The following is a 26,106-nucleotide window of genomic DNA, read 5'->3' as shown; positions in this document are numbered from 1 at the left end:
AATATCAGAAGGTGCTAAAATACATATTTGCACCATTTGTTAATGTTCAGTGGCTAAATAAGGTTTTCCCTTTTTGAACCTCAGACTCAATAGAAAAGGAGTTAGTAATCATCACTAAGGACAGAGCAGAAGTACTGCATCATCTGTTGTCTGCAACACATGTGCATTTATCCTGCTCAGAGGCTGGAAGCTCCAATGAAATCCATCCACAAAGAGGAAGAATGTGGATCCAGATGTCTCAGATTATGAGGCTCTTAGTATACATGGAGCAGCTGAAACAACCTCAAGAAGAAGAAAAAAACAACGCAGAAGCCGATGATTGCGTGCTTTTCTGTTTTTTTTATGATAGTTTGATTAATGGACCCTAAAGCGTTTCACAAGGACACTCCTAGGTTGTTAAACTGAAAATTCTGCTGGCCATCAGAGATTGTCCAAAACCTACCAACCAAATATACTCACTTACACCAAATGCATACTTTTTTTATCCACATCACACACAGTCACGCATTCCACACACAAAATATGCGTCTCCTTCCGGTTCTACCACAATAAAGCTTAGCCTAGCAGAACTGTTTAAACCATTTCTGACAAGAACCTCACTGTGCACTAATATTAAATGCAGTGCTTCCTAGTGTTAATTAGAGAAAAAAAACAGGTAGGTGCGCAAATTGTTCAATTGCTGTCTGATATAGAAACCTGCAATATACCCTCACAATAAGATAGAGAAAAAAGAAGGAAGGTGTCTGCGCTGGTAATTATATATATATATATATATATATATATATATATATAAACACACATTAATAGTAGAACAAATTTAAATTGGATTTATTCATAAATATGAACTGCAGTTCAATTAAACATACACACACATTTGGATACAATTTTTTCTCAATCAGCCAAAGCTATCTGTTTATTTGTATCATCCATTTGTTTTATATGGTAGCGAGTTTGCCTAACATTATCTGTTATTTTATGATGTTATGTGTGTGTATGTTTAATTGAACTGCAGTTCATATTTATGAATAAATCCAATTTAAATTTGTTCTACTATTAATGTGTTTTATATATATATATAAAATTACCAGCGCAGACACCTTCCTTCTTTTTCCTAGCGTTAATGTTTGGCAAAATAAAATAGTGTTCTATAAAGTACTTAGTATTAGGTCCCTTATTGTTAAATACAATTATGCAGTTGTTTTGTCTGTCAATTCTGGTGTTACATATTTGTTTAATGGCTATTTTTTGCTATATAAGAATATAAACAATTTATTTAACAATATATAAATTTCAGAATTATGATTAAATATGTGAAATGTTCATCCCTGCTTGGTTCAGAGAATTTTGATTTGGGACAAAATGAAGACAGTTATTGGCAACTCACTTGGTGACTGATGGAGCTGTCCATTTAACAGCCTTAACAATATGCCTTCATATAATATGCATATGAATATCTGAATGCAGAGTACAGCAAAAATCAGCTGCTAAGTAGGGTCTATACACACACACACACACACACACACACACACCACTATTCCTCACAACACGGCATTGGCAGCAATCGTTTAAATTACAGGTTACCTTTCTAAAGGCTAAGCTCCATCCCAGCGCTACCCTAACTGACTGATTTTAAACCTGATATCAAACTGATTAACCCAGGTGCTCTGTATGGTTTGTCTGCCTAACTCCACTCAGCAGTATTTAGAGATGAATTTGCATTTCTGAGGTTTACAAATTAATATAAAAGTAATTTAAAATACTTAACTCCTAAGTTTTCCTATATGTTATTTCTTTAAAAAAAAATAAAGAACAATGTATTAACCACTTGCTTGGCATTAACTAATAGGATGGGACCACAGCTAAGGTGTGCTTTGCCTGACCAGGTCGCATCCCATGCGGTAGTGCCGCCCCTCTGCTTATCCTGTTTGTAGGGAGAAAATCTGTTCTGCACATCAGCTGCAGCAGGGGGGGGGACCGATCATTACTGCCCCACACTCCGCTGCGCTCTGCAATAAGGTGAGGGCCCGGGTCTATGACACAGGGGAGGGGAAGGAATAGAGGTAATCTTTTGACACTGATGGTGGGTTATGCTTCCCTAAAAAAAGGTTTGTTTTTTTTAGCTGAGGGGAGGGAGAAATATATTGAAAATAAAGAATTGCATATATAGTGACACATGGGGTGGTGGAGCACTAAACAGTAGGGATGGGACATCGAAACAAAACATTGGAAGTACTGATGTTTTTTACATTGAATCCAAAACATTATTTAGATATAAACATTGGTTCTCTGGAACCGATGTTTACCGATGATTCTGTTTTTTTATGCAAAGTCTGTACTTAAACATCAAATAGGATAATAAAATTTTAAGTAATTGATTTACTATGTCTATCTTCATGGAGGCAAACAGAAAACATAAATGGTGCACACATACACACACAAATGGTGCAAAAAGTAGAAGGATATATGCATTTGTAGAAGTAAAACATGTTTTGTGGTGAATCAATATTTTTAAAGAAATAAAATGTGATGCATTAACTAATGAAACTTTAATCATCTCACTGCTGCTTACCATATTGCCAATAGCTGCAGCAGCCAGACACCCCAGCACACAATCAGTATTCACTGAGAGCAGCACCAGTGACAGTGAGCCAGTGGTGGGACTGCCCCAGTGGCGTAACTACAGCCCCCGCAGACCCAGCGGTGGCTTGGGGGGCACTGTGGCTGCAGATTCCATGCGGACTAGCCGTCCGCATGAAATCTGCAGAAAAAGGCCCTCCAAAAATGGCCGCCGCCTAGGAGGAGACAGATGCTAGAGGTCCTACTGGAATTACTACTGGCGGGCACTACAGGGGGGCACTACTACTGGGTGCAATGCTGGGGGGACTACTACTGGGTGCACTGCGGGGGGGACTGCTCTTGGGGGCATTGCTGGGGAGGGACTACTACTGGGGGCATTGCTGAGGGGGAGGGGACTACTACTGGGGGCATTGCTGGGGGTACTGCACTGGTGGGACTACTACTGGGGGCACTGCAATGGTGGGACTACTACTGGGGGAATTATATAAGGGGCACTGCATAGGGGGACCACTACCTGGGGCACTATATAAGGGGCACTGCATAGGGGGGGCACTACTGGGGGCACTGTATAAGACCCCTGACAATGAGCAGGTAATTTAAAAGTAATTAGAAGCCTTACTGTGGGGTATAAAATGGTGTCAGGGGGCAAATATGTAAGTGGCACTTTGGTAATAGGCATTACAGCGTGCAGCATAATGTGTAATGGGCATTATGGTGTGTAGAATAATGTGTAAGGGGCATTACGGTGTGTGGTATAATGTGTAAGGGGCATTACTACAAGGAGGAAAAATACTGCAAACTGTCTAGGGGGGTGGGGCACATTTTTAACATTTGCACTGGGAGCCAAATTGTGTATAAGTGGCAAAATTTATAGTTACGCCACTGGACTATCCTATATGCTGCTGCTAATTGGTTAATCAGAGTGTCTTTCACTCTGTCAGCCACCACCCCCACCAGTAGTAACTCAGTCAGTGTGTTTTGAACACTTATCTTACTTTGAGATTGACTAAAAAACATGAGAGAGTCATCTGGCAGCCCAAAGCAGTCCTGCACCACACATTGTCACAAAAAAAAAAAAAAACATTGGAAAAGTAGGGAAAAACATCGGGGGAGAAATCTAGCAATGTTAATGAAACATTGGACGCTAAACATTGCAGGGTTAAACAACGAACATCGAAACCAACTGACCGATGCTTCCGATGAAACATCAAATGATTCCCATCCCTATTAAACAGTGGGAGCTCATTTACACTGGGGGCGAGGGTGGGGTCTCTCCCACTGGTATCTATTACCACTAGGGGGATGGGGGTTAATAATGCTGGGGATCTTTTGCCACTGGGAGGGCTATTTCTGATGGGGGGGGGGGAGGAGGTGGTTTTACAATGTGGCCTATGGGGGGGGTTCGAAAAAACCCATATATATATATATATATATATATATATATATTTTCCATATAAAATATATAAATTTATTTTTGAAAATACATTCTAAACTATATTACATAAAAAAAAAAAACTCTTACCAGTCAGTTAAGTGGTTAAAGAAGGAAAATTTTAATTATTATTACTAACCTTCATGTAGTGCCTACATATTATGAAGCTCTTTGTATAAAATATTTAATCATACACTCCAGTTGCTGCCCCAATGGAGTTTACTATCTGCATACCCTACCACAGAAACAGGCTAAGGATTAGTTTGTATGAAAGCCAATTCACTGGTCAGTATGCCTTTGAACTGTGAAAAAACACATGCAAACTTAGGGAGACTATACAAACTGCCCATAGTCAATCAGTCAAGTACTTCTGTCTTCTCATCCTAAATGCAGTAGATTAAGAATATAAGAATTGTAAGGTCATTTTGCAATTAGGGGCTGAATCTAAGTTGGCAACAAAACAAAAATTAAAACAAGTAAAGGCCCCCATACACTAGCGACAGATCGGGTCAATTTGCCGATCCCAGACAATGGGGTCGGTGCAACAATCAAATTCAACATGTTGAATTTTACTGATTTGCAGATTCAGATTTATATATTATAATGATTAGCAAATCAGGGATTTTTAACATGTAGAATATCACAGATTCCCAATGGATCAGTGATCATCAATGGCCGGCATTTCACATTAGCGGCTCCGGTATGATCGGGGAATCGGCGGATTGCCAGTAGATGTATGGGGCACCTTGTTAAAACCATGTTGCAGTGCAGGTGGGACAGATTTAAAATGTGCAGAAAAATTTACCCTGCATGCAACAAAAAAAAAAAAAGAAAGAAAGACAACCTAATATAATACAGGTTGATTCTCCCATATCCATATATTCCAAAATACGGAATTATTTTGGCATGACTGAGATAATGAAACCTTTGATTTTTGATGGTTCAATGCACACAAACATTTTTTAAGGCACAAATTATTGTATAAAATGACCTTCAGGCTGTGTGTATAAGGTGTATATGAAACATAAATTAATTTAATTTCTGTACTCAAACTTTGTTTGAGCCACAAAATTATTGAAAATATTGTATAAAATTACCTGTAGGCTGTGTGTATATTTGGGTCCCATTCCCAGGATCTCACATTATGGTATGCAAATATTCCAAAATACGGAATATTCCGTTATCCAAAATACCCCTGGTCCCAAACATTTTGGATATGGGAGACTCAACCTTTAAACGTATATGAATCACTTGCATTGCAACATGGTTTGTTCCAGATACAAAGTTACTTGCTTTGCGCCCAACTCGGAACCCGCCCTATAATGAGATCATTTTACAGAGCAGAGACTAATTGTAGTAAAAACAATTATCAGGACACTTCTGTAATATCTAAATCTACCAACACATATAAAGCCGGGTATTCACTAGACGATGTGTTTACCCAGCGACAGCAGATGCGACCGGACGTTACATCGGGCCGTCCGTACACACTGCTCGATTTGGTGTACAACCCCGCAATATATTATTTACCCACTGCATCCAGAAGCATGGTGTTGTTCCTTGAATCTTCAGATTGGCCTGGTTGGATCTAAAATCTGGTCATGTATGTGAGCAAATGGTTGGAAAGATAATCATTACATGTGTAGTCAAGCTTAACGCCACTAGATTGAATACTTTCCCTGCCAGTAATCAAACTGCTTTATACTCAAATAAGGACACCTGGCAGTTATTTAATCTATTCAAGTTCACCTATTGCTCTACTAGTCCATTAAGCTAACAATATGCTTGTGTTCCTATGCTCTGTCTCTATACTTCTGTGTTACTTGAGTGCACATTTTACTGGGTGTGATATGTATTACCGCTGGTCATCAATTCCCTACAGCAGCTGCCCGACACAGAAGGAAATCCTGATCGTTCTAAAGGTAAGCATTTACTAACCTAACCCCCCTAACCCTCCTTGGGGGTGCCTAACCCTAACCTCCCCCCCTGTGCCTAACCCTTACCCCCCCTCTAATCCCTAAACCTAACCCCCCTTCCCCGCTGCCTAAACCTAAGTCCCCCAGGGGGGGTGCCTATCCCTCCCTCCCCCTAGCCTAACACTAACCTCCCGGGGGCTGCCTAACCCTAAGTCCCCCCGGGAGCCCTAAACCTAAACCATGGCTGTCCGCTGCGGCGCCCGGCATCCGCTTGATCGGGATGCCGGGCGCCGGTCATCCGACGTCGTGCAAATTACAGGCGTCTACATTTAGACGACTGTCATTTGTCCCTAGTCGGGATAAAGCAATCTGGAAGCAGGCGCTCGGCATTTAGACCGTCGGGTTCCAGACTACATCCCCATTTTACTTGCCTTGTTGACACCTATTTGCCCTCTAGGATCAAACCATAAGGGCTCATTCACACATACGTGCTGGGAAACACACATGAAAATTAACAGATGCCTTTCAATCAATGTAATTTTCACTTTTACAAATGCAATGAAGGCATTATACTGGTAAATCATTTTAACACTTTTCAATGTATTAGTGGGTGAACAGTGCAGACGATGTGTAATTGTCTATCTGATTAATGTATCGTAACACTTTTGGTAGCAGTTACAAAATATTTAAACACTTATTTCCCACCCTGTCTAACCCCCCCCCCCCCCCACCAAACCTTCAGGGGGAGGGGGATGGGCGGGTGCAGCGAGCACTAATTACTCAGGCTTGTCCACTGCTGAAATCACACCTGGTGGACTAGTCCATCGAACCTCAGGTACGCCAACAGAGCAGCCGGATTGGTAAGCCAATACACACTTACCAATCTGCCGCTCGATATGCCTGGCCTGACATCATAAGATGTCATATCTTCTGTACAGATGCACTATACGATAGATATGTTGTTCGTCGGCTGATTGAATGACATATTGCATAGTGTGTACTCAGCATAAGGGGCCCAGGCCAGCTGTGAAGGTGGCGATATGCTCTCTTCCACAGTGCATGCACGGTATTTTTATTTATTATTTCAAAGTGTGTGGGGTCACACTTCCTAGATTTGGCCACACCCCCTGTATCACGAGATCCCGGCTCCACGAACATAAAGGGGTAGGGGGAGACTGGAGAGGATAGTGTAATTGACCTGCCCTGTAAAACCTCCACATGATAAACATAAAAACACACAGTTAAGCCAGGTACACACTAGTGTGTAATGATTTCGTTAGCGACGGTACCTGGCAGGGTCGCGGCAGTGGCAAGTGCATATACACTTGGCGATGCCGGTAGCGACAGTGCAACGGCGGGGGCAGCGACAGTGCAACGGCCTCAGCTTAGGATATCACTGTCGGACCTGCGTGTAGCGCATCGGGAGCGCGCATCTTCAGTGATGTACACAGTGCATACACACTGGACGACTTAAAGAATTTGTCGTAATGAATGGTCGTTATTGACAAATTTGTTTAAAATGTCGTCTAGTGCGTACCCGGCATTAGACGTCATTAGTTTCATGGTCACTCAGTAAAAACAGGTTGCATTCTATTACATATATAAAAATGCTCAAATGAAAAGACGGCAGACATAATATTTAAAGAGTTTGCCACTGTGGCAGCATTCACCAGGTTAGGAATAATCATACAACATACAATATCCCTACAACTGGAGTCTACTCTTCTAAATATTTCTACATAACACAATGAAACTGGAAAATGAATAACACAAACTGTCCAGCTGGATAATTTCCAAGAAGAATGCAGTGTCCCATTGTTGTGTTTCAAAGAGGAAATCGTTAGTACAAGTTCTCAAGTATAAAGATGCTTAAAACTGTCTTCAACACAAAGTAAGCTGCACAGGATAGACGCTGGGCTCCTTAGCAAACTGTAACAAAAGTGACAGGTCTAAGCAGGAATCCATTTGAAGCAGACAAACAGAAAACAAATCAAGATACAAAGCATGCACACCAGGGTTACTAGAGATTTCCTACACAGGCTATCACACGTGAATGATAATGTAGCTGGTGCAGGCTGTGAAAATTAATGGGCACAAAATAAAAACTGGTGTTTAAAAGAACATTGCTTAAAGGGATTCCTCCTTGTAACTGAAATATTAAGCATGCTAAAACTATGGCAGGGCATGCTGGGATGTGCAGTAAAGCTGGGTACACACTGGAACGATGGGCTGATTTGTGGTTTCTTAACGATAAATCGCATAGCGACCTGTAGTAAGTTAATAAAGGACAGAATAGTGAGCGTTCCGTCATTCATTAACTCTTTCGAGTGTGGACAGGCAAAACCCATTCAAGGGCATTCGTTCCGATGTCGGAACGAAAGCCCATCACTCCAATGTGTACCCAGCTTTACACAGCAGCTAGAGGGCCACATGTTGAATACTCCTTCCAACAGCTACAATTGTTATTCTGCTTACTTAGGTACATTGGCCCTCATTCAGAGCCGCTCACTATTTGCGGTCGTTCGTTCTAAAACAAGGGGTGGCTATTCAAATGAACCGTTCGCTAATTGCGGTCTGTTCACGCCTCTAAGTCTGAACGAGCGAGCAAAACTTGCGGTTGTAATTTTGAAAAATACGCCCCCTTGCCGCTCGCACCATACGTCATGTCCTCTATTTATTAGATTCATCGAGTACATCGAACAGCGTATGAACTGCTCGCTATTCTTGTGGCTGGTTTTTTTCAACCGCTATTCTGCGAGCAGTTCTGAGTAAAAAAAAAACAAGTGACGTGGTCAATGACGCTGCTGTATTAATTATGCACTCCCTTAAAACGCCCGTTTTGACCTTTAAGCACGCCTGCGTTCGAATTCCACACCCCTGTTTTCAAGCACCTTCCCCTGTTACCACCCACATACGCCTCCTTCTGTCACTCAAAATAGCAGGCATTCGCTATATAGCGAACAAACGATTTTCGTCCGCACTGACTGGTTCGCGCATGCGTATTAAAATCCGTACGCATGCGCAGATGTGCGAACATCGGTCAGAACGAACAAGCGGCCGCTTACGAGTGGCTCTGAATCAGGGCCATAGTGTTCCCCACCTCTTTGAATGCAAGCAAATTTAGGCAGGGCCATCTTTACTGGTTTCATATAATTGTAATTTAGTTATTTGAATCAATTCTTTGACCCCCTCTGTCTACAGTGCTGCTTTATAATATGTCAGTGCTTATTAATAAAGTAAATGTCAGATAGAATTAGGACATCTGACCAAATGATGACTCTTCTAAGCCTCTGATACATGTACAGTATAGGAACCTCACATGCGTCTGACTCGTAATAAATTCAAAACAAATTGTTCATCTCAATAGACCACAATTTTCACATAAGTTGCTATTGAAATGGCTTAAGTGTTCCCAGTCCTACATCAAAACACCATATAGCAGAATGAATTGATAGTCATCATCCCAGCTCCATTTATATACAACTTCAGGGAAAAGCCAAAAGAACTGGAAAAAGCCATCCTCAAAGATCATATCCCTGAACTTCTGTGAAACTAGCTGTGCAAATGTTTCCGGCAACTGAGCTCATCTCTTATTTAAAGGTTTTAAAAATTAAGATTACCTGTTCGTTTTGTATATGTTTTATTCTTTACTAATATGTTTTATTGTATTCTATTTAACAAACTGTAACACCTCCTTAATCGGAGTTACTCCTTGGCACACAGGGAGCACAGGTGGAGAGTATAGGTATCAATGTTTAGGTTTAATGACCCCCATTAGAAGGGAACTCTGTCCAATAGGTTTAGATTTTATAAATATATGATGTAATTGAGTACTTCACTTTTCTACATAATTTGCACTTGTTTTGTCGTTTTCCTGTGCACTATTCTTGTGCTGTATAATATGTTAACGCTATTAAAACTAAAGGACTTTAGACTGTAAGCTCCAATGGGGCAGGGAAGCATGTAAATTAGTACATATTCTCTGTACAGTACTGTACATATATATAAAAATATATAGAGAAGGGAGAGTCAGCACCATATAATCTGAAAATATTTTATCCATCAAAAAATGTGTATCCTTATAAAGTGCATATCCATAAAGAAGTCGAGGCTCAGAGGAATTTGTAAAACATCATAAGCAGAGTATATAGCAGCAACATGGCATCATCAATAAGAGTACTCATCACAAGTTTCCCTCCAGTGTGCAGCACCCGACAGCCATTTCGGTGTTAAACCAACACCTTCATCATGAGAATGTCCCACAGTGCCAAACAAACAGTTATATACCCACACATCAATTACAGTAAACATGATCACCTGTACAACCTTCCACACCTGCGGATAACTCCACGCCGGTGGGTATCGAGACCACATCTCTAACCCACGCCGGAGATGCCGGAAGTGACGATCCAGGACCGGATCTAATCACTTGTAACCAAGGAGACACAGAAACCAAAACAACTCCACGAGGGTGCTCCACAGTGCGGCTATACAGAGCCAAATACGGAGCGTACAGCCGGAAGCAGCAACCATAGTACCCTATACAAAAACAAACCTCCAGATGTCGTAATAGAAATATAATAGGTTACTCCAGCATAATGGTGCATGTTATGACAAGGGTGAAAAAGTCCACAATAATGACGTGTGGGTACCAACTGAAAAAGCATAAAAAAACAAAAGTAAAAAATGAAAATACAAGAAAATCAGTATGACAAGCAAAAATAATAAATATCAAAACCAAAAAAGCATAATACATAACATTCAGTGAGACCACCATAAGACACATCACATAGCGCATAAGAGTTGTCATAAAAAAACAACTCAATGACAAACCCTCATTGAGTCCATGGGGGGTGATTGTATTGAGACAACTGACCCAGAAGCACTCTCTTTGCAATAATAGTCTATTACGATCACCTCCCCTCCTCAGTGGGGCAATATTTTCAATAGGAAAAAATTGAAAGTCTCTCATACTGGGCGGAATTCAATTCTTTCCAGCCCCTATCGCGCCCGACGGAGCTATTCTATTCTTGCTCCTGTCGGGCGCGATCAGCTGCCAAGCGCTACATTTCAGCTCGCAGCCCCTGGGGGATGAGAGCTGAAATGTGCGAAAAGTGACATGTTTGGGCACCCAAACATCACTTTTCGCGATCGCGCCCAGCACTTTGGTCGGGTTTAGCTGCTTTACGTGGCTAAACCTGACCTCTATGGGCGCGATCAGCGTGAAAAGCTGGCACAATTGCATAGCGGCCCGCGATCTCCTGTCACTTTAGACGGAAGATGCGGGCCACGAAATCAATTGAATTCCGCCCAGTGTGTCCTAGTGCTGCAAAATGTCTGGCTACTGGAGGCGTACTGGAGTCTACCACCCGTACAGCCTTTTTAATAGAGGACCGGTGCAATGCAATCCTTTCCTTTAATAGCCTGATAGTCTTCCCAACATAAAGTAATTGACATGGGCAATTTATTTATTTATTTTTAGTTATATTGTGGTGGGAGGGGTTGTCTCTCAGCTGAATTGCCCACTTTCAGGTGGAATCAGCTCCCTCCAAGGGAGGCTGAAGTGAAAAAACGACAAAAAAAGTATCAGTTGGCGCTGTCAACAAGCAGCTCGTTCAAAAGGGGGTGTCAATTCCTAATAATGTAGAAAGAAAAGGAATAAAGATGAACAGTGCTCAAGGACTAAACACTATATTATGAATAAGTATTGTATAAATCCAATTAATATACAGAGTATCTGTAGTCCCAATACAAATCAATAATCAGGGGTCTACAGAACATTAATACATCCTGAAATTATTCCTGGATATCTATGCGGCTTGATTAAAAATATTAATTTATTAGCATCTTAAATTGCAAGCAAACTGTCATTCATAAATACTCTGTTCCACTATATAAACGGCAGTGGTAAAAGTTATATTAGGCCATATATAATAATAAAAACGGATAATCCACAATAATGAACTTAAAAAATAAATAAATAACAACAGCAATAGAACAGGAAAGTGAATATATCATAAGATCATTCCAAAGAAGATCTAAAGCAAATATCCATATGAATTGATGAATAAATGATGTATAAAAGGAAATTGAAATGAGAAATCAATCTCAGGGGGCAGTCTCGTTTGGGATATTCATATATAAGAAATACAGCCACAGTCACTGGTCTACACGTGTGGATCCAGAAAATTATCCAGCAGATATAATTACCAGACTTCGTTAAATGTCCACAGCCTAAACGTGATGCAGATGTCCCTGCACTGGCATGCTGACGCTTGAAGAAGAAAAACTGGAAATGATGAATGGTGCTGGTCTGGAAAATAAGTCCACATAGAAATCCAGGTGCTGTATGGATGATGAAATTCCAAACGCGTTTCACTGTGGTAGATCCCACAGCTTCCTCAGTAGCAGTATACACAATGCTTCAATATGGGGCTTTATATACCCTTATGTAAACACTAATGAAAAACAGCTGCAACTCACATCAACACCTAATTAATCAAGCCGCATAGAAAATCCAGATTCATTGGTACTCATGTATTTAAATCTACATGAGTATACATCAATATATCGATAATAACTTAAAACTAATATTAAATAATTATAAATTGGCAATTACCTGATCTTACTTAGGCACGGAGAGTGGAATCCGGTAACGTGATGTCAACAGAAACCACGTGATCCAGTGTAACCTCTAAAATTCTAATTAACTTCCGTATCATGAAATGGTACTGGTCACGTGGTGTACGCATACATCACGTGTCCCACCTCCGCGCCGTTCAGTAATCCGACTGGTGCATAGGGCTATTGCCGTACTCGGACGTGATACCAGATCACATGCTTCACACCACGTGATCGGACTACGTAACACTCAATATGCCAAGTCCATTGAAGTTTATAAGAAACACCTTGAGTACAGAGTCACGTGATGTAAATATACACCACGTGAGCGGACTGTGTAGCAATCAATATACCCAAATAATTAGTGTTTTGTGGAAGGCTCCTAAATACATCTTTTCCACTGGGCATAAAGATCAATGTTTCACTACATGTCCATTGTTTTTTAGATAACTCAAAAATTAATATAAGGAATAATCCAAAAAGGCAATAAATAAATAAATAAATAAATAGCTCTCATCAGATATTGTGATTAGTATCTTGTCATAAAATAATAATTTAAAGTCAGTCAAAAAAAGGGTGCCTCCCTAAATATGTATCCTCATATCTCAAAACAATCCTTAAATAGCAATAGAATAGTCTAATTAGGATGACAAAGTTATCACACATTATCCTCCAAACAAAGGTAGATCAGCAGAACCCCACTAGTTATTCCAAGGAAAAATGCTCATAACACAATTTTCAACTGATCGTTGATGCACACATTTCAATCCATATACTCTTGGTGGCTTTGATTGCTACTCATCTAATTGTATAGTAAAGAATAACAAATTATCTAAATAGCACTGCTGATAGGGAGGAGGTGAATAAAGAATATAGGTGCATATACACTCACTGGGATAAAGTCAAGACGTAGATGCTGGGGACCCTAACTCTCCACCTCTGACCCACCAACCTAAATGAATGTGTTCAGTTCTATAGACTCATTGAAGCCCTCTGGATGTAGAGAATTGAATCTAAACATCCAGAAGACCTCCTGTCGACAAAGTGTCTTGCATCTATCCACTCCTCTCTGGGTGTGTGATATTTGTTCGAGCCCTACAATCTTGAGAGACTTGGGATCGCTATTATGCACTTTCCTGTTCTATTGCTGTTATTATTTTTTTTTATTTTTTTTAAAGTTCATTATTGTGGATTATCCGTTTTTATTATTATATATGGCCTAATATAACTTTTACCACTGCTGTTTATATAGTGGAACAGATTATTTAAGAATGACAGTTTGCTTGCAATTTAAGATGCTAATAAATTGATATTTTTAATCAAGCCGCATAGATATCCAGGAATTATTTCAGGATTGAGGCTGGAGTGAAACCTGTGTGTTCTGCATTAGCAGTGGAGGTGTGGAATTCCAGGTTTTCACATTTACACAGACCCAGCTGGAATAATCACTGGAGCACAGGAAGGGTTTAAAACTCCCACACACCTTATGCTTGTTGCCCTGATGCTGAGTAGCAACCAGGGAGTAGGGACACAGTGTTTTAGTGCCAGGGTCCAGGGGCTATGCTGGGAGAGCATGCCCAAATTGTAGCTGCAAGCCACAGCTGACTGATTAGCACAATGAGTGCTGAGACATTTATGTTTGTTTATTTTATGTGCCTGTATGTGTGCAGGCCTCACCTCACGTATGCTAAGGTGCAGTGTTTGCTGCTATTAAAAGCCACTGCTTTACCAAAAATACCTGCCTGTCTGGAATCATCAATTCTATACCCCATGTTACATATGGTGGCCCGTACAGGGACCTCTGCACTGCTTTGTAGCAGCGCATACGCCAGCCGCTTCTAGGGTGGCAAAGGAACTGACAAGGCATAACGTTCGGTATACACGAGTATGGTTGGCGAACCAGAAAAACCGCAGCTGTATTAAGGACATTATGTAACCTGCTTTACACTGCAACTTGCTATGCATTGTACAAAAGCGGTTTATGTGTACTGAGAAAAAAAAAAAGTTACTTTGCTTTGTTTTTACTAAGGTGCTTGAGATATAACAAATGCTGATTAGTATCTTCACCAGCTAGTATGCGGTCTAATTAAGTTCACCTGTTGACTGAGCAAGGACGCACATATTACTAAAGCTGTATAGACACACAACGATTTTGTTACCATTGATTTTATGAACGATTTTCCGTCAGATTTTTTAAAGTGTAATGAATGATTTTTTGAACTACAAACGATTTTTGTAACTTCCTTAATGAAAATCGTTCAGTTGGTCAATCAGAATGAACTACAAACTGGAACACGCATGAATGATAATTGTTCATCGTTATAACTCACAAACTGAACGATTTTTTCAACGATTGAACGATAACGACGTTGTTATAGTTGAATTGTTCAAAAAATCGTTACGTGTGTATGCACCTTAAGGTCTAATTAAGCACTGCAGTGCGGGAAGAGTAAACCAGTTTTTATTCCTGTGTTCTGTTTAAGAAATTAGGAAATTAAAAGCAGTGTTTTCTTTTTCTGTGTTAAATTATAATTGCTTTGCTGAAAGAGATATTTTTGTGTAACTGGCTTGTTATCTAAAAGCAGCTACACGTGTACATAACCCTCCCACTATAAAAATGGAGGAAGTTTTTCACACTATAGTAAATTTGTTGGCCTCTCACCAAAAGACAGAGGAACAAATGTTACAGTTAGTGACCCAGTCAATGAACACACCATCAGAGCAGCCGTGCACAAGCCTGGAGCCGGCAATGTAGAACACAACTGAAGGCAGAGAGAGAGCGCTACTTGTAGTGTATATGCAGCAAATATCATCGGCAAGGAGATCCGTGTATGTACCCTGCGCCAAGCAGCTGAAGTCACTGGCAAGGGTACTTGAGGTGTGCTGGTAACACCTGGGTCAAAATCAGTGGCTGTGTTAAGGGCTGCCATCAGAAATTGTGGGGAAGATAGCTCCATGTGTAAGGAGCCTGACTGCCATGTAAGAGGTGAAAGGTTTAAGTCTCAGGTATGACAGTATTTTTAAATGTGTGTACTAAATAAAGGAGGATGTGACTGAAGGTGCTGGCAAGATAGAGGAGGAAAGGGAAGAGGTAGGGGCGGACAGGAGATGCTGGGGATAAAAGAAGAGGACGCAACACATGAGAATGATTACAGACAGAAAATTCACAGGCCCAAACAGTGCCCCCTGCCCTGTGCTGTGGCACATCACACCAACCTAGTTACGGTCCTGCTGTTCAGCAATAACATACTGCAGTCATTGTGTACAACTGAATCAGTACCTAATAGTCTTACAAAATTGTTAAAGCTGTAACCAAAAAGTTGAGAATGCCCTGCAATAGAAATGGGATCGATGTCACAAAGCTGTGCTCAAATCTGCGGCCTAAAGAGAAAGGGTCTTCCAATAAGACCCTAGGGTTAGTCTGTAAAAGGAAAAGTACTCTCTGGCGCTGATAGGAACACTTATAATAAAATGTGTATAGAAGTCCACAAGATATAGGGTCTATGACACTGTAATTCTATGTGGGGTTGTGTAAATTTGGCAAGGGAAGGAGAGCTAACAAAACAACAAAATTTTGCGTCCAAAGTGCAAAAATTCTTAACGACACGTGTGAACGTCACACAGGCTATAAAAAGCCTTGCAGTTCTGCAGTCATTAAGGGGTCTATTTACTAAGCCTTGGATGGAGATTGGTTGGGACTTTATCTCCATCCACAGCTTAGTAAATAGACCCCTTTGGGCCTGATTCAGAGGTGAACGCAGTGTCAATGGCGCACGCCAGCGGCCAATGTTTTAAGTCTGCGCATGCATCAGAGTCACACAGCGCATGCATCCAGAGGGCCTGCGAACAGAGGCAGTACAGAATCGGACACGGTCTGAGAATTTCAGTGGACATTTCTGGGAGGTTACGGGGGTGACGAAGCTGATGCGGACATGTCACTGATAACCACTGCACTTACAGATGCACAATCGCTCGCACATTAGGCCATACCCAGACAGAGAAACCGCGCCTACGATAGGGATGGTGCCAGTTTCGCTGGTGCGTCCGTTGGTACATCTTAAGACGCATCAGACGGACATGCCCTGTCTTAAGATTCTGCAAGTGGGTATCTCAGTTCTTTACAAATCAGAGGCAGCATTAGTATAAAGACACAGAAGCGACTGTAGTAAAAGATGCAGCCACCGCCGAGTCTACGTTCACTGTTCAGGCCCTAATTGTGGCCATAACATCAGTGAAAAGAAATGCAGACAAAATTACAAACTATATAAATGTAGACAAATTAGAAAAAAAGCTAAAAACAAATGATTTCTTTTCATGCAGGCTGAATAACAAACTGCTTTTAGTGAATAGAGAAAAAGTATAGAAATGACAAAATGAAATAACTTTTAAAGACAATGATGCAGACTACAGGTGACTGTTCTTATCTGACCTTGTGCTGGCTTTGGTGTCAGACTAAATACAGAACTAGCATAAGCCATTGATATAATGCAGAGCGATTTGCCACAAGTTCCCTGATGCACCCATCTGTGAGAGAAGGACATGATGCTGAAGATAAATGTGCTAATTATTAGCAGGTGCAATTCAATTTATTGCCGAGGATGAACTCCTCTTCTTCCTCCTGCAGGGTACTTGGAGGCTAGAAGTCTTGTATATTTTCTAATCGTTACAGAACATTAAACGATTTAGATTTACATGTCATTATTTTCAGCATTTTGCAATTCAATATAAGCTATACACATCCACTGTAAAAAGGCATTCTAGGCCTCGTAAACGTGTTCAAATTATTTGCTGAAACATCAAAACCTTCTATATGCCCTCAGATGCTGTGTTTCCAAAAGTAATGTACGAAAAAAGGACCAAGGATTTTTTGCAAGCATTCACTTTTCATCAATTTCAACACTGACTGTGACATTCATGATCAATAGAGGATCACGACACACCAAAAAGACTATTTTCATATATGAATCATGAACGTAAACTACATTGGATAGGGTAATGTCATATGAGCAGGGATATGAAGAACAGAAGTGAATATAATGACTAACAGTATATTAATATATAGTGACAATATGAATATGTCATCTTATCTGAATCATGAAGGTAAAATATGTTTTTCAGTGTTAAGATGACACTCCACTGCAGCTCTATTAAAAAGCCTATTACTGACAACTGTCTCCCATAAATGTAGAACAGTCGGCCTGATTCACTACAGATCGTAAGGCATGCAATTGCGACTACGCACGCAGTTCAACTGCGATAGTATGCTAATCCATTGCGACCGCTATCCCGCCGTAGCACTACACAAGGACGCCCACTTTACTTAGCACACATCTGTAATGTTTAGCAAGACTGGGAAACATCGGTACAATAGAGTACCATTCCAGCCTCACGTACACTTGCACAAGCTCTGACCTTACTCAGAAATGACTAACTTCATCGCACGATATGAGTCCTCAGACTGAGTACGGCATCGCAGTGGCTAATTTATGCACACCCCTGCAACGGCATCCGAATGCACTGGGACGCCTGCGTTTCGCTGACCCACCCCCCCCCCCCGCCATCTCCCACAAATGGCACTTCCTGTCAATCACTCTGCGATGAGTCTGCGTAGTCACTGATCGCAGTCCCGATCGCAGCGGACGGTTTGCCCACGCACACTGTGATGCATGCACAGAACAAAACAATCGCCCGGTTGTGTGCGTAATCGCAGTTATGTACGGTAGTGAAGCAAGCCCAGTGTCTTGATGGGATCTCAAACAAGCCAAAAAGGTGATTTTCAGGAATTGTTAGTTACAGTGACATAACTGGCCCTGCTCAGTGCACAAATCATCCGATCTATACAGTGCATATCTGAACAGCAAATCTGCTTGCTTTAAGTACCTCTTCCTAGCATAGTTGACTGCTAAACAAGGGTAAATGAAAGACCATGGTGAATATATTCAGTGAAGTATAAACACTTCAGCTACTTTAGGATTATTATGTAGCTCACTAATAAACAGGTTTTCATATCTATTAATTTAAAATTGTGGTTTCACTCAGTGCTTGTATAATGTGCAGCCACTATGTTACCATGCTTTCTAATATTCACTGTTTCTTAATAAAGCCAGGACAGCAGGTGGAGCCACTTTTCACTGGTATTCACAATGGTATCAATTAGAGATGAGCGGTTCGGATTCTGTGGAATCCGAACCGCTCCGAACATTGGGGATCCGAGTCCACCCGAACCCTGTTCGGGTGTTCACCGCCTGACTCGGATCCCCGTTCGGGGCCGAACGGCGGCCGCCTGATGTCGGATTCTCACTAGAGAATCCGACATCAGGTCTCCTCGCGTGTAGGGCAGAGCGCAGTGATAGCGCTCTGCCCTACACAGACACAGACACACAGCCGCCAGCGGCAGCTGTGTGTTTGTTACAGCAGCCAATGAGAGTCACACAGACTCTCATTGGCTGCTGCACGGAGGGAGCCGGCTGGAGCTCACACATGAGCTCCGTCTTCCGGCTCCCTCCTCAGCGTGTGACAGAGCGGACGGCGCGGGAGCGGGGATACAGGTAAGTTTTATTTTTTTTATTTTTTTACTTGTCAAAGGTCCGGGGGCGCTACTGGGGGGGGGGGGTCTGCACTACTGGGGGGGTCTGCTACTGGGGGGGGGCTATACTACTGGGGGGGCCATACTACAGAGGGGCCTGCTACTGGGGGGGCTATACTACTGGGGGGGGGGGTCTGCACTACTGGGGGGGGGTCTGCTACTGGGGGAGGCAATACTACTGGGGGGGCCATACTACAGAGGGGCCTGCTACTGGGGGGGGCTATACTACTGGGGGGGGGTCTGCTACTGGGGGGGCCATACTACTGGGGGGGCCTACTACAGGGGGGGCCATACTACAGGGGGGGCCCATACTACAGGGGGGGCTACTACTGGAGCAGCCTACTACTGGGGGGGCCTGCTACTGGGGCAGCCTACTACTGGGGGAGCCATACTACTGGGGGGGCATACTACTGGGTGGCATGCTAATGGGGGGCATACTACTGGGGGGGCCTGCTAATGGGGGACATACTACTGGGGGGGCCTGCTAATGGGGGGCATACTACTGGGGAGCATTCAACTGGGGGCACTGCATAGTGGACCGTACTACTAAGGGGACTGCATAGGGGGCACCACTGCTGGGGGACATTGTGTAAGGGACACCGCTACTGTGGGCATTGTGTAAAAGGGTCACTACTGTGGGCATTGTGTAAAAGGGGCACTACTGTGTGTCGTAACATAAATAAGAGACACTACTTTATGGTGTAATGTGAATCAGGCCCTATGTGCGGTGTAATGCTAATAAGATTGTGCACTGTGACTCCTAGGGCCGTAGCCCACTTTGTAAACAAGTACTGTGACTCTGCTGGCCGTACCCCACTGGGTGGGTGCACTACTTTTCATTTCTGCCACTGCTGTGTGGCAATGTGTCATAGATGTGCTTTATACTGTGGTGTCTGTGTCATTGTGCCGCTGCTTTGTCGCTTAGTAACCAGTCAGCTCACTGCAACCTTTGGCCAATAATGTTGAAAACAATATTATAAGCTGTGATATGGTCTAAATTGACTGGAAATTAATGTTATTGAGGTTAATAATACTCTAGGAAGAAAAAAAAGACCAATTTATGTGATTTTAGCTTTTTTTGTCAATTTTTGTAAAAAAATCCAAATCCAAATCCAAATCCAAATCCAAAGCCAGTCACCGCAGTTTGGCAAATCCAAATCCAAATCCAAAGCCGGACGACGAATTAGAACCAAATCCAAATCCGGCAAAAATGGTCCGGCGCACATCCCTAGTATCAATGGGGGCGATACAACTGTTTTTTGGTCTCTGGAGGGTGCAAGCAGAAATGTGCAAGAAACCCGTGGTTAGGGCTTCCTAACCAGGACTTTAGACAGGTTTAGTCGTTTTACACAGCTAAACACAGTCTAACAGGGCGTGAAGAGGGCGATAATTAATGGGTGCCCAGAACAATTAAATTGCAATACTGGGCGCTCATTCATTATCACCGTCCACGCAACAATTGATTTGCCCACTGTGAATTTTAGTAGAGTAAGACTACAACAATAAATGGTGAATTTATAGCAATTAGTAAAACAGGAAGTGTAGATGTCAAATGCAGCAAAACAAAAGGATGTAGCATGAGGCATGTCACCTCATACAAAGAGAACGTGAGCCACAAAAATAAATGAGAAGATAATCAAATGTGATGAAAAGGAGTAAACTGTTAAATTGTGGTTACTTTGTTTAATAGGTAATTTGTTTTTTTCCTCCCCTTCATGTTATAGAACATTTAAAAACTTCTTACATTACTCTTCTTACCTTTGCAGAATGATCATCAGTGTTTTCTCTTCTTCCAACATGGTTCCCCATGGTAGTATACCAAGAAATTCAGATCCTAAGTAGGGAAGAACAGAAGTAATGTAATAAAATTGAAACATGATATTTCCCTCTTTGGATTTTGGGAAAAAGTTATACATTTGTAATATAAGAAATAAAAAGGTATAAAATATATATATATATATATATATATATATACACACACACACACATACACACACATATACATACACACACACAAAGAACTCACTTAGACAATAACATTACTTGCATGGGTGCCCTCTATGGACCACCAGGTCCTGTATAATACATGGGAAATATGGCGGGACTCCATGACTTTTATTAAGAATCAAAAAAGTTTATTCCATAGTCCAATGTTTCGGGCCCATGCCCTTCCTCTGGGATACAAAAAAGTATGCCAGAGGAAGGGCATGGGCCCGAAAAGGTTGGACTACGGTATAAACTTTTTTGATTCTTAATACAAGTCATGGAGTGCCGCCATATTTCCCATGTAGTATTTATTTATATATATTATATATTTAATTTTTTTGTTAGGATGCTCCACAAACAGTATTTCTTTATACAATTACAAGTTGTAATGTAATAAAAACATAATATTTCAGAAAGCAAAGCTGATGATAATTGCTGCAATATAGTCAGCAATATCAGCAACATCAGGCAAGTTTGCCCATAAACACAGTATGTGGTCCAGAAATAATCTTCTTTTCCGGCCTGCTCGGAGATCTGTCAGAAAGATGCAGGCGTGGTCTTGTGGTGATCTAGTAACCACATGATCAGGCCCCATTGCACAACAAAAGTGACCAAGCTGCTGTGTGCCAAATGGCTGGACTACATCCGATTCGGGCCAAATGAGACATAGAACCAATCAAATGTTGCTTGGTCTAATTCTGGGTACACAGTTAAGCAACCCAGCGGCCATCACGCTGACCAAGCGGCCCATTCGGAAAGCTTTACACACTTACCAATCGGCCGCTTGATATGGCTGGCTAAACATTACAACTTAGCAAGCATTTAAATTTACCCACCCAGTTATCATGCCAGTTCCTGCTGCCAGTGTACGATGGGTCAGTGGGTCACCTGTACACACAGGCAGATGTACAGATATTACTGCAGGATATATCGGCATCAGCTGTGCTGCAGGGGCCGCTGATAGGTCTGTGAGACAATGATACTATACCAACTAGCAGTCACACTTGGGGTTAGGAGCATTTGCATTGCAGCACTTTTTATTCCCCAACTATTATTTCGCTATATGGGAACACAATGGAGTCAATTGCGTGTTCTACGGTACACTCACCCATCTCGGACACAAGTGCAAGTGTTCAATATCTACCAAGTCAAAAGTGATTAAATGTGTTTAGTGCAACATCAGTGAGTTATTACTCTTAGAATAGTGCTTTTTATTTCCAGCATATGTGCGCAAGTAAGGTCTTATTCAGAGTTAGTAAGAGCAAAAAAGGAGCGGTTTGCTCCTGGAAAAAACCATGTAGCAATGCAAGTGGTGCAAATGCATTTATTTATTTTTTTTGCATGCAGGGGAAATACTGACTGCACTGGCCAGTTTTGCTTTCACGTTGAAATTTAGAATTAAGTCTCCCCAACTATACATTTCTCTGCACATTGGTAAAATCGTGTTCCACAGCAGGAGGGGCAAATTTACAAGGTGCAAATTGCTCCTTTTTATGCTCTTACTACTAACTTTGATTAAAGCCCATAAGCATGAACGGAGAACAGTTCTGTATTTGCAGGGTCCCATCTATGTCAATTATACTCCTTTTACACTGCCATCAAATAACCCGGGTTACTGCACATGAGTGCGCAGCCATCCGGGTTACTGCACAGTATGAAAGGAGACAGTTGAAAAAACCCGGGTCGAGCGGCCCGGCATTTCAACTTGGGTGCGAGCAGGGTTGAACACGAGTTCAACCCGACTCGCGGTGTAGTGTGAATGGGTAACCCGAGTCGAGGTGACCCTGGTCCCGTTCACTGCATAGGGAGAGCCAGTGCTTTCAGATGATCTCATCACTTAAGCTGGCCATACACGCTTCAATTATCGGAGCGATCCGCCTGATATCGGCGGATCGCCACGATAATTGTAGCGTGTGTGGGGGCGACCGAGGGTTAAATATTGCTCGGTCGGGCATGCCGGATTGTCCAGCAAGCCCGTCCAATGCGATATTTACCGGTAAACTGTCGGCCGCATCGGGCAGTGTATGCCCAGCCGCAGCCGACAGACAGACATTTCCTGTGTTGCTTCCTACGGAAGGAACAGGGAAATGTCTCCTCCCCCGGGGACAGAGCGCCGATGTCGGGCTGATACACTGTGAGAGAAATCTCACAGTGTATGCTGCGGACATCTGCGGCTGGAGGGCTGCCAGATAAAATGTCTGTCGGTCTGACAGACATTTTATCTGGCCGCGTATGCCCAGCATAACAAAACCTAATTTTGATATTTAGTTTCTGACTTCGGGCCCGATTCAGCTTGGATCGCAGTTGCTAATACACACGCAATGGGCCAATTGTTGCATATTTCGCATGCATTACAGTGCGCAAACTAGCCATTGCGATCCCAGTGACTACACAGACCCATCACAGAGTGACTGACAGGAAGTGCCGTTTGTGGGAGGCGACGGGGGGGGGTGGTCGGGGAAATGCAGGCGTGCCAGTGTGCTTGTTCGCCGTTGCAGGGGCGTGCATAAATTACCCACGGAGATGCCTTACCGAGGCCTCATATTGTGCGCTGAAGTTAGAAATTACTGAGTAAGGTCAGAGCGTGTGCAAGTGTGCGGTAGGGTGCGATGGTACTCGATTGTACCAATGTTTTCGCAGTCTTGGTAAACATTACGGAAGTTTGTAAGGTAACATGGGCGTCCTTATGTAGTGCTGCGGTGGCATAGCAAGTGCAACGAATTAGCATACAATCGCAGTTGAACTGTGCGCGTATTAGCAGCTGCGATCGCAATAGCAATCCAAGCTGAATCATGCCCTTAGAGATTTGCCCTTAGAGATTTTCAAAAGCATGTAGTACCTTCATTTAGCCTGCAGATAATACTGTTGCAAGTATAGTTTAGAATGAATTTGGCTGCGAGCTAGAACACAATGGAGTTCATTGAAACAGACAGTTGCATGTTATAAAATATACTTTGCACAGTATTTGATAAAAAGATGTATCACACAGTATCTTTTAGATGTATTCTAAAACATTTTCTATAGTAACTCATCCTCTGGTATTATTCACATGCATTTCTCAACTGATCTGGATGAGTATTCACTGTAATTAAAAATAATTTGTTTTCTCAAGTTGAAATAGGTGGCCGAATCACTTCAGCAAGATGTGCCGCCAAACATAGGGTACACTAAACATCTAAGTTTTCCTGCGCACCTCTATAGAGTGTGAGAAAAACCAGGTTACAGTATGTTAAAAAAAAAGTTATTCCCAGCACAACATAATTTAGCCTCATAACTGAACCATAAAATAATTATTCTAGGTACTGCATGTTAACGTAATATATTAGGCAATTTTATACTTTGGGCAGACCATCTAGACATTTCAACAGAGTCTCTTCCATTCCGATTATTAAGGACATTATGGAACACACAAAAGATAGTGCTCGGTTTATTAAACGTGGGCTTCAAGAATATATCAACACTTCAAATATTGTTTGTTGCAGACTTGCATTACAAAAGTACATGATGTTACAGGCACAAGTCATTGCCTTGAGGAGATTGTGGGTTACACTTAGATGCCTCAGGCATTCACTGATAACTTGCTGAAGGTCAAAAGCATTGCACTTGATATCAGCCACTTTTCCCAAGTCTGAGATAATCAAGAGTAAAGAAAAAAAATAACGAACTGACAACAAAAAGACAGCTATAACTTCAAGTAAGGTAAATTTTACACTTGCTCTACACATTTACAGAGCCGCAACTAGGAGGGGGAGGGGGGGTTTGGCACAGGCCCTGGTCGATGTATTTGAGGGGGGCAACTGCAGTACCTACATTTGTTTTGCATACATACCGTGCCGTCCAGCCTATCCGCACCGTGCCACCAGACAGAAAAGCAAGCAATAAAGCCACCCGGCCAGAGTAAAGTTAGCCACACATCTAAAGATTATCTGTCCAACCAGCCAACTAGTTGATTGGTTGGAATGAAAATCTGGTAAGGAATGGGAATAAATGATGATCAGCAATTTGCTCCTAAATGCCAGAAAACAGATGAAAATGGTCGTTCAGATAAGTTTGTTAAATATTTGATCTAAAAAATTTGTTCAAACAGTTTTTGTTCATTTTCCGGCGTTTGGGAGCAAATTGCTGATTGTCATTTGCATTCATACCTTACCAGATTTTCATTCCAACCAATCAACAAGTTGGCTGGTTGGACAGATAATCTTTAGATGTGTGGCCAGCTTAACTCCCCCGGTGTCCCCTCCCCTGTCACCTGGTATGCGCTGCGGAGCACATCGCTGCACATGTGCCATAGTATTATATATCAGTGACACCGCTTCGGCGTCTGTCCCTGTCTCCCTCCCTGTAGCCACCTACAGGAGGAGGCAAGAGTAAGCTTGCAGCGTGATCTGGCTACAAGCCCGGGAAGCAAGCTGCAGCAGCATCACCACCACCACTACTGTCTGCTCCACTGACAGCATACACCTTCCCCAACCCTGAGGCAGTCAAATCAGCAAGAACTGGAAGAGACAGCTACTACACAGAGTCTGCTGCCTGAATCATCAGTGACAAGTCATATCTCTCTCTCTTTCTCTCTCCTGGGCCAGTTATCCATCAGGCAGAGCAGGCCTTCCTTCCTCCCTTTGCGATACTAATCGCATATGTTAGTACTTATGCGATTAGTAATTTTGCAGTGACTGGCAGGATGTACACCGCAAGGCTAGTACATCCCGGCCTTTGTCTGCGCAAAATAAATTCATGTTTAGTGGTAATGCACTATTAGTGTTTGTTTCTTCCCATTTTGGAGTTTGATTTTCCAGAGCATCCAATTGTGGTCATAGAAAGATTGATCTCTTATCCTGAATGATAAGATCTTATGCTTATCTTATCTTATGCTGTAGGACCATCTTGCTCTCTCTGTAGATCTCTGCTTGGTCATCACCAGTGGTATTATAGAAACCTCCCAGGCTGTACAGGAGGAAGAAAGATGAACTGCATGGAGCAGGAGGAGC

The 26,106-nt window shown here is 42.2% G+C and overlaps 1 protein-coding gene across 2 annotated transcripts in view; it reads right to left on the bottom strand.

Moving 5' to 3' along the window:
* MBP (myelin basic protein) overlaps nt 1–26,106 on the bottom strand; it is a 216,699-nt gene that overhangs the window by 163,707 nt on the left and 26,886 nt on the right. For both annotated transcript variants that reach the window (XM_088475908.1, XM_088475909.1), the window contains exon 2: nt 20,891–20,966. In XM_088475908.1, the coding sequence (XP_088332034.1) occupies nt 20,891–20,941 (51 nt within the window). In that variant the 5' untranslated portion in view covers nt 20,942–20,966. The remainder of the gene's footprint in view (nt 1–20,890; nt 20,967–26,106) is intronic.

Source organism: Taudactylus pleione, unplaced genomic scaffold, assembly GCF_031769625.1.
Source record: "Taudactylus pleione unplaced genomic scaffold, aTauple2 ptg000179l, whole genome shotgun sequence".
Taxonomy (NCBI): Eukaryota; Metazoa; Chordata; class Amphibia; order Anura; family Myobatrachidae; genus Taudactylus; species Taudactylus pleione.
This window is presented reverse-complemented; position numbering and strand designations above follow the sequence as displayed.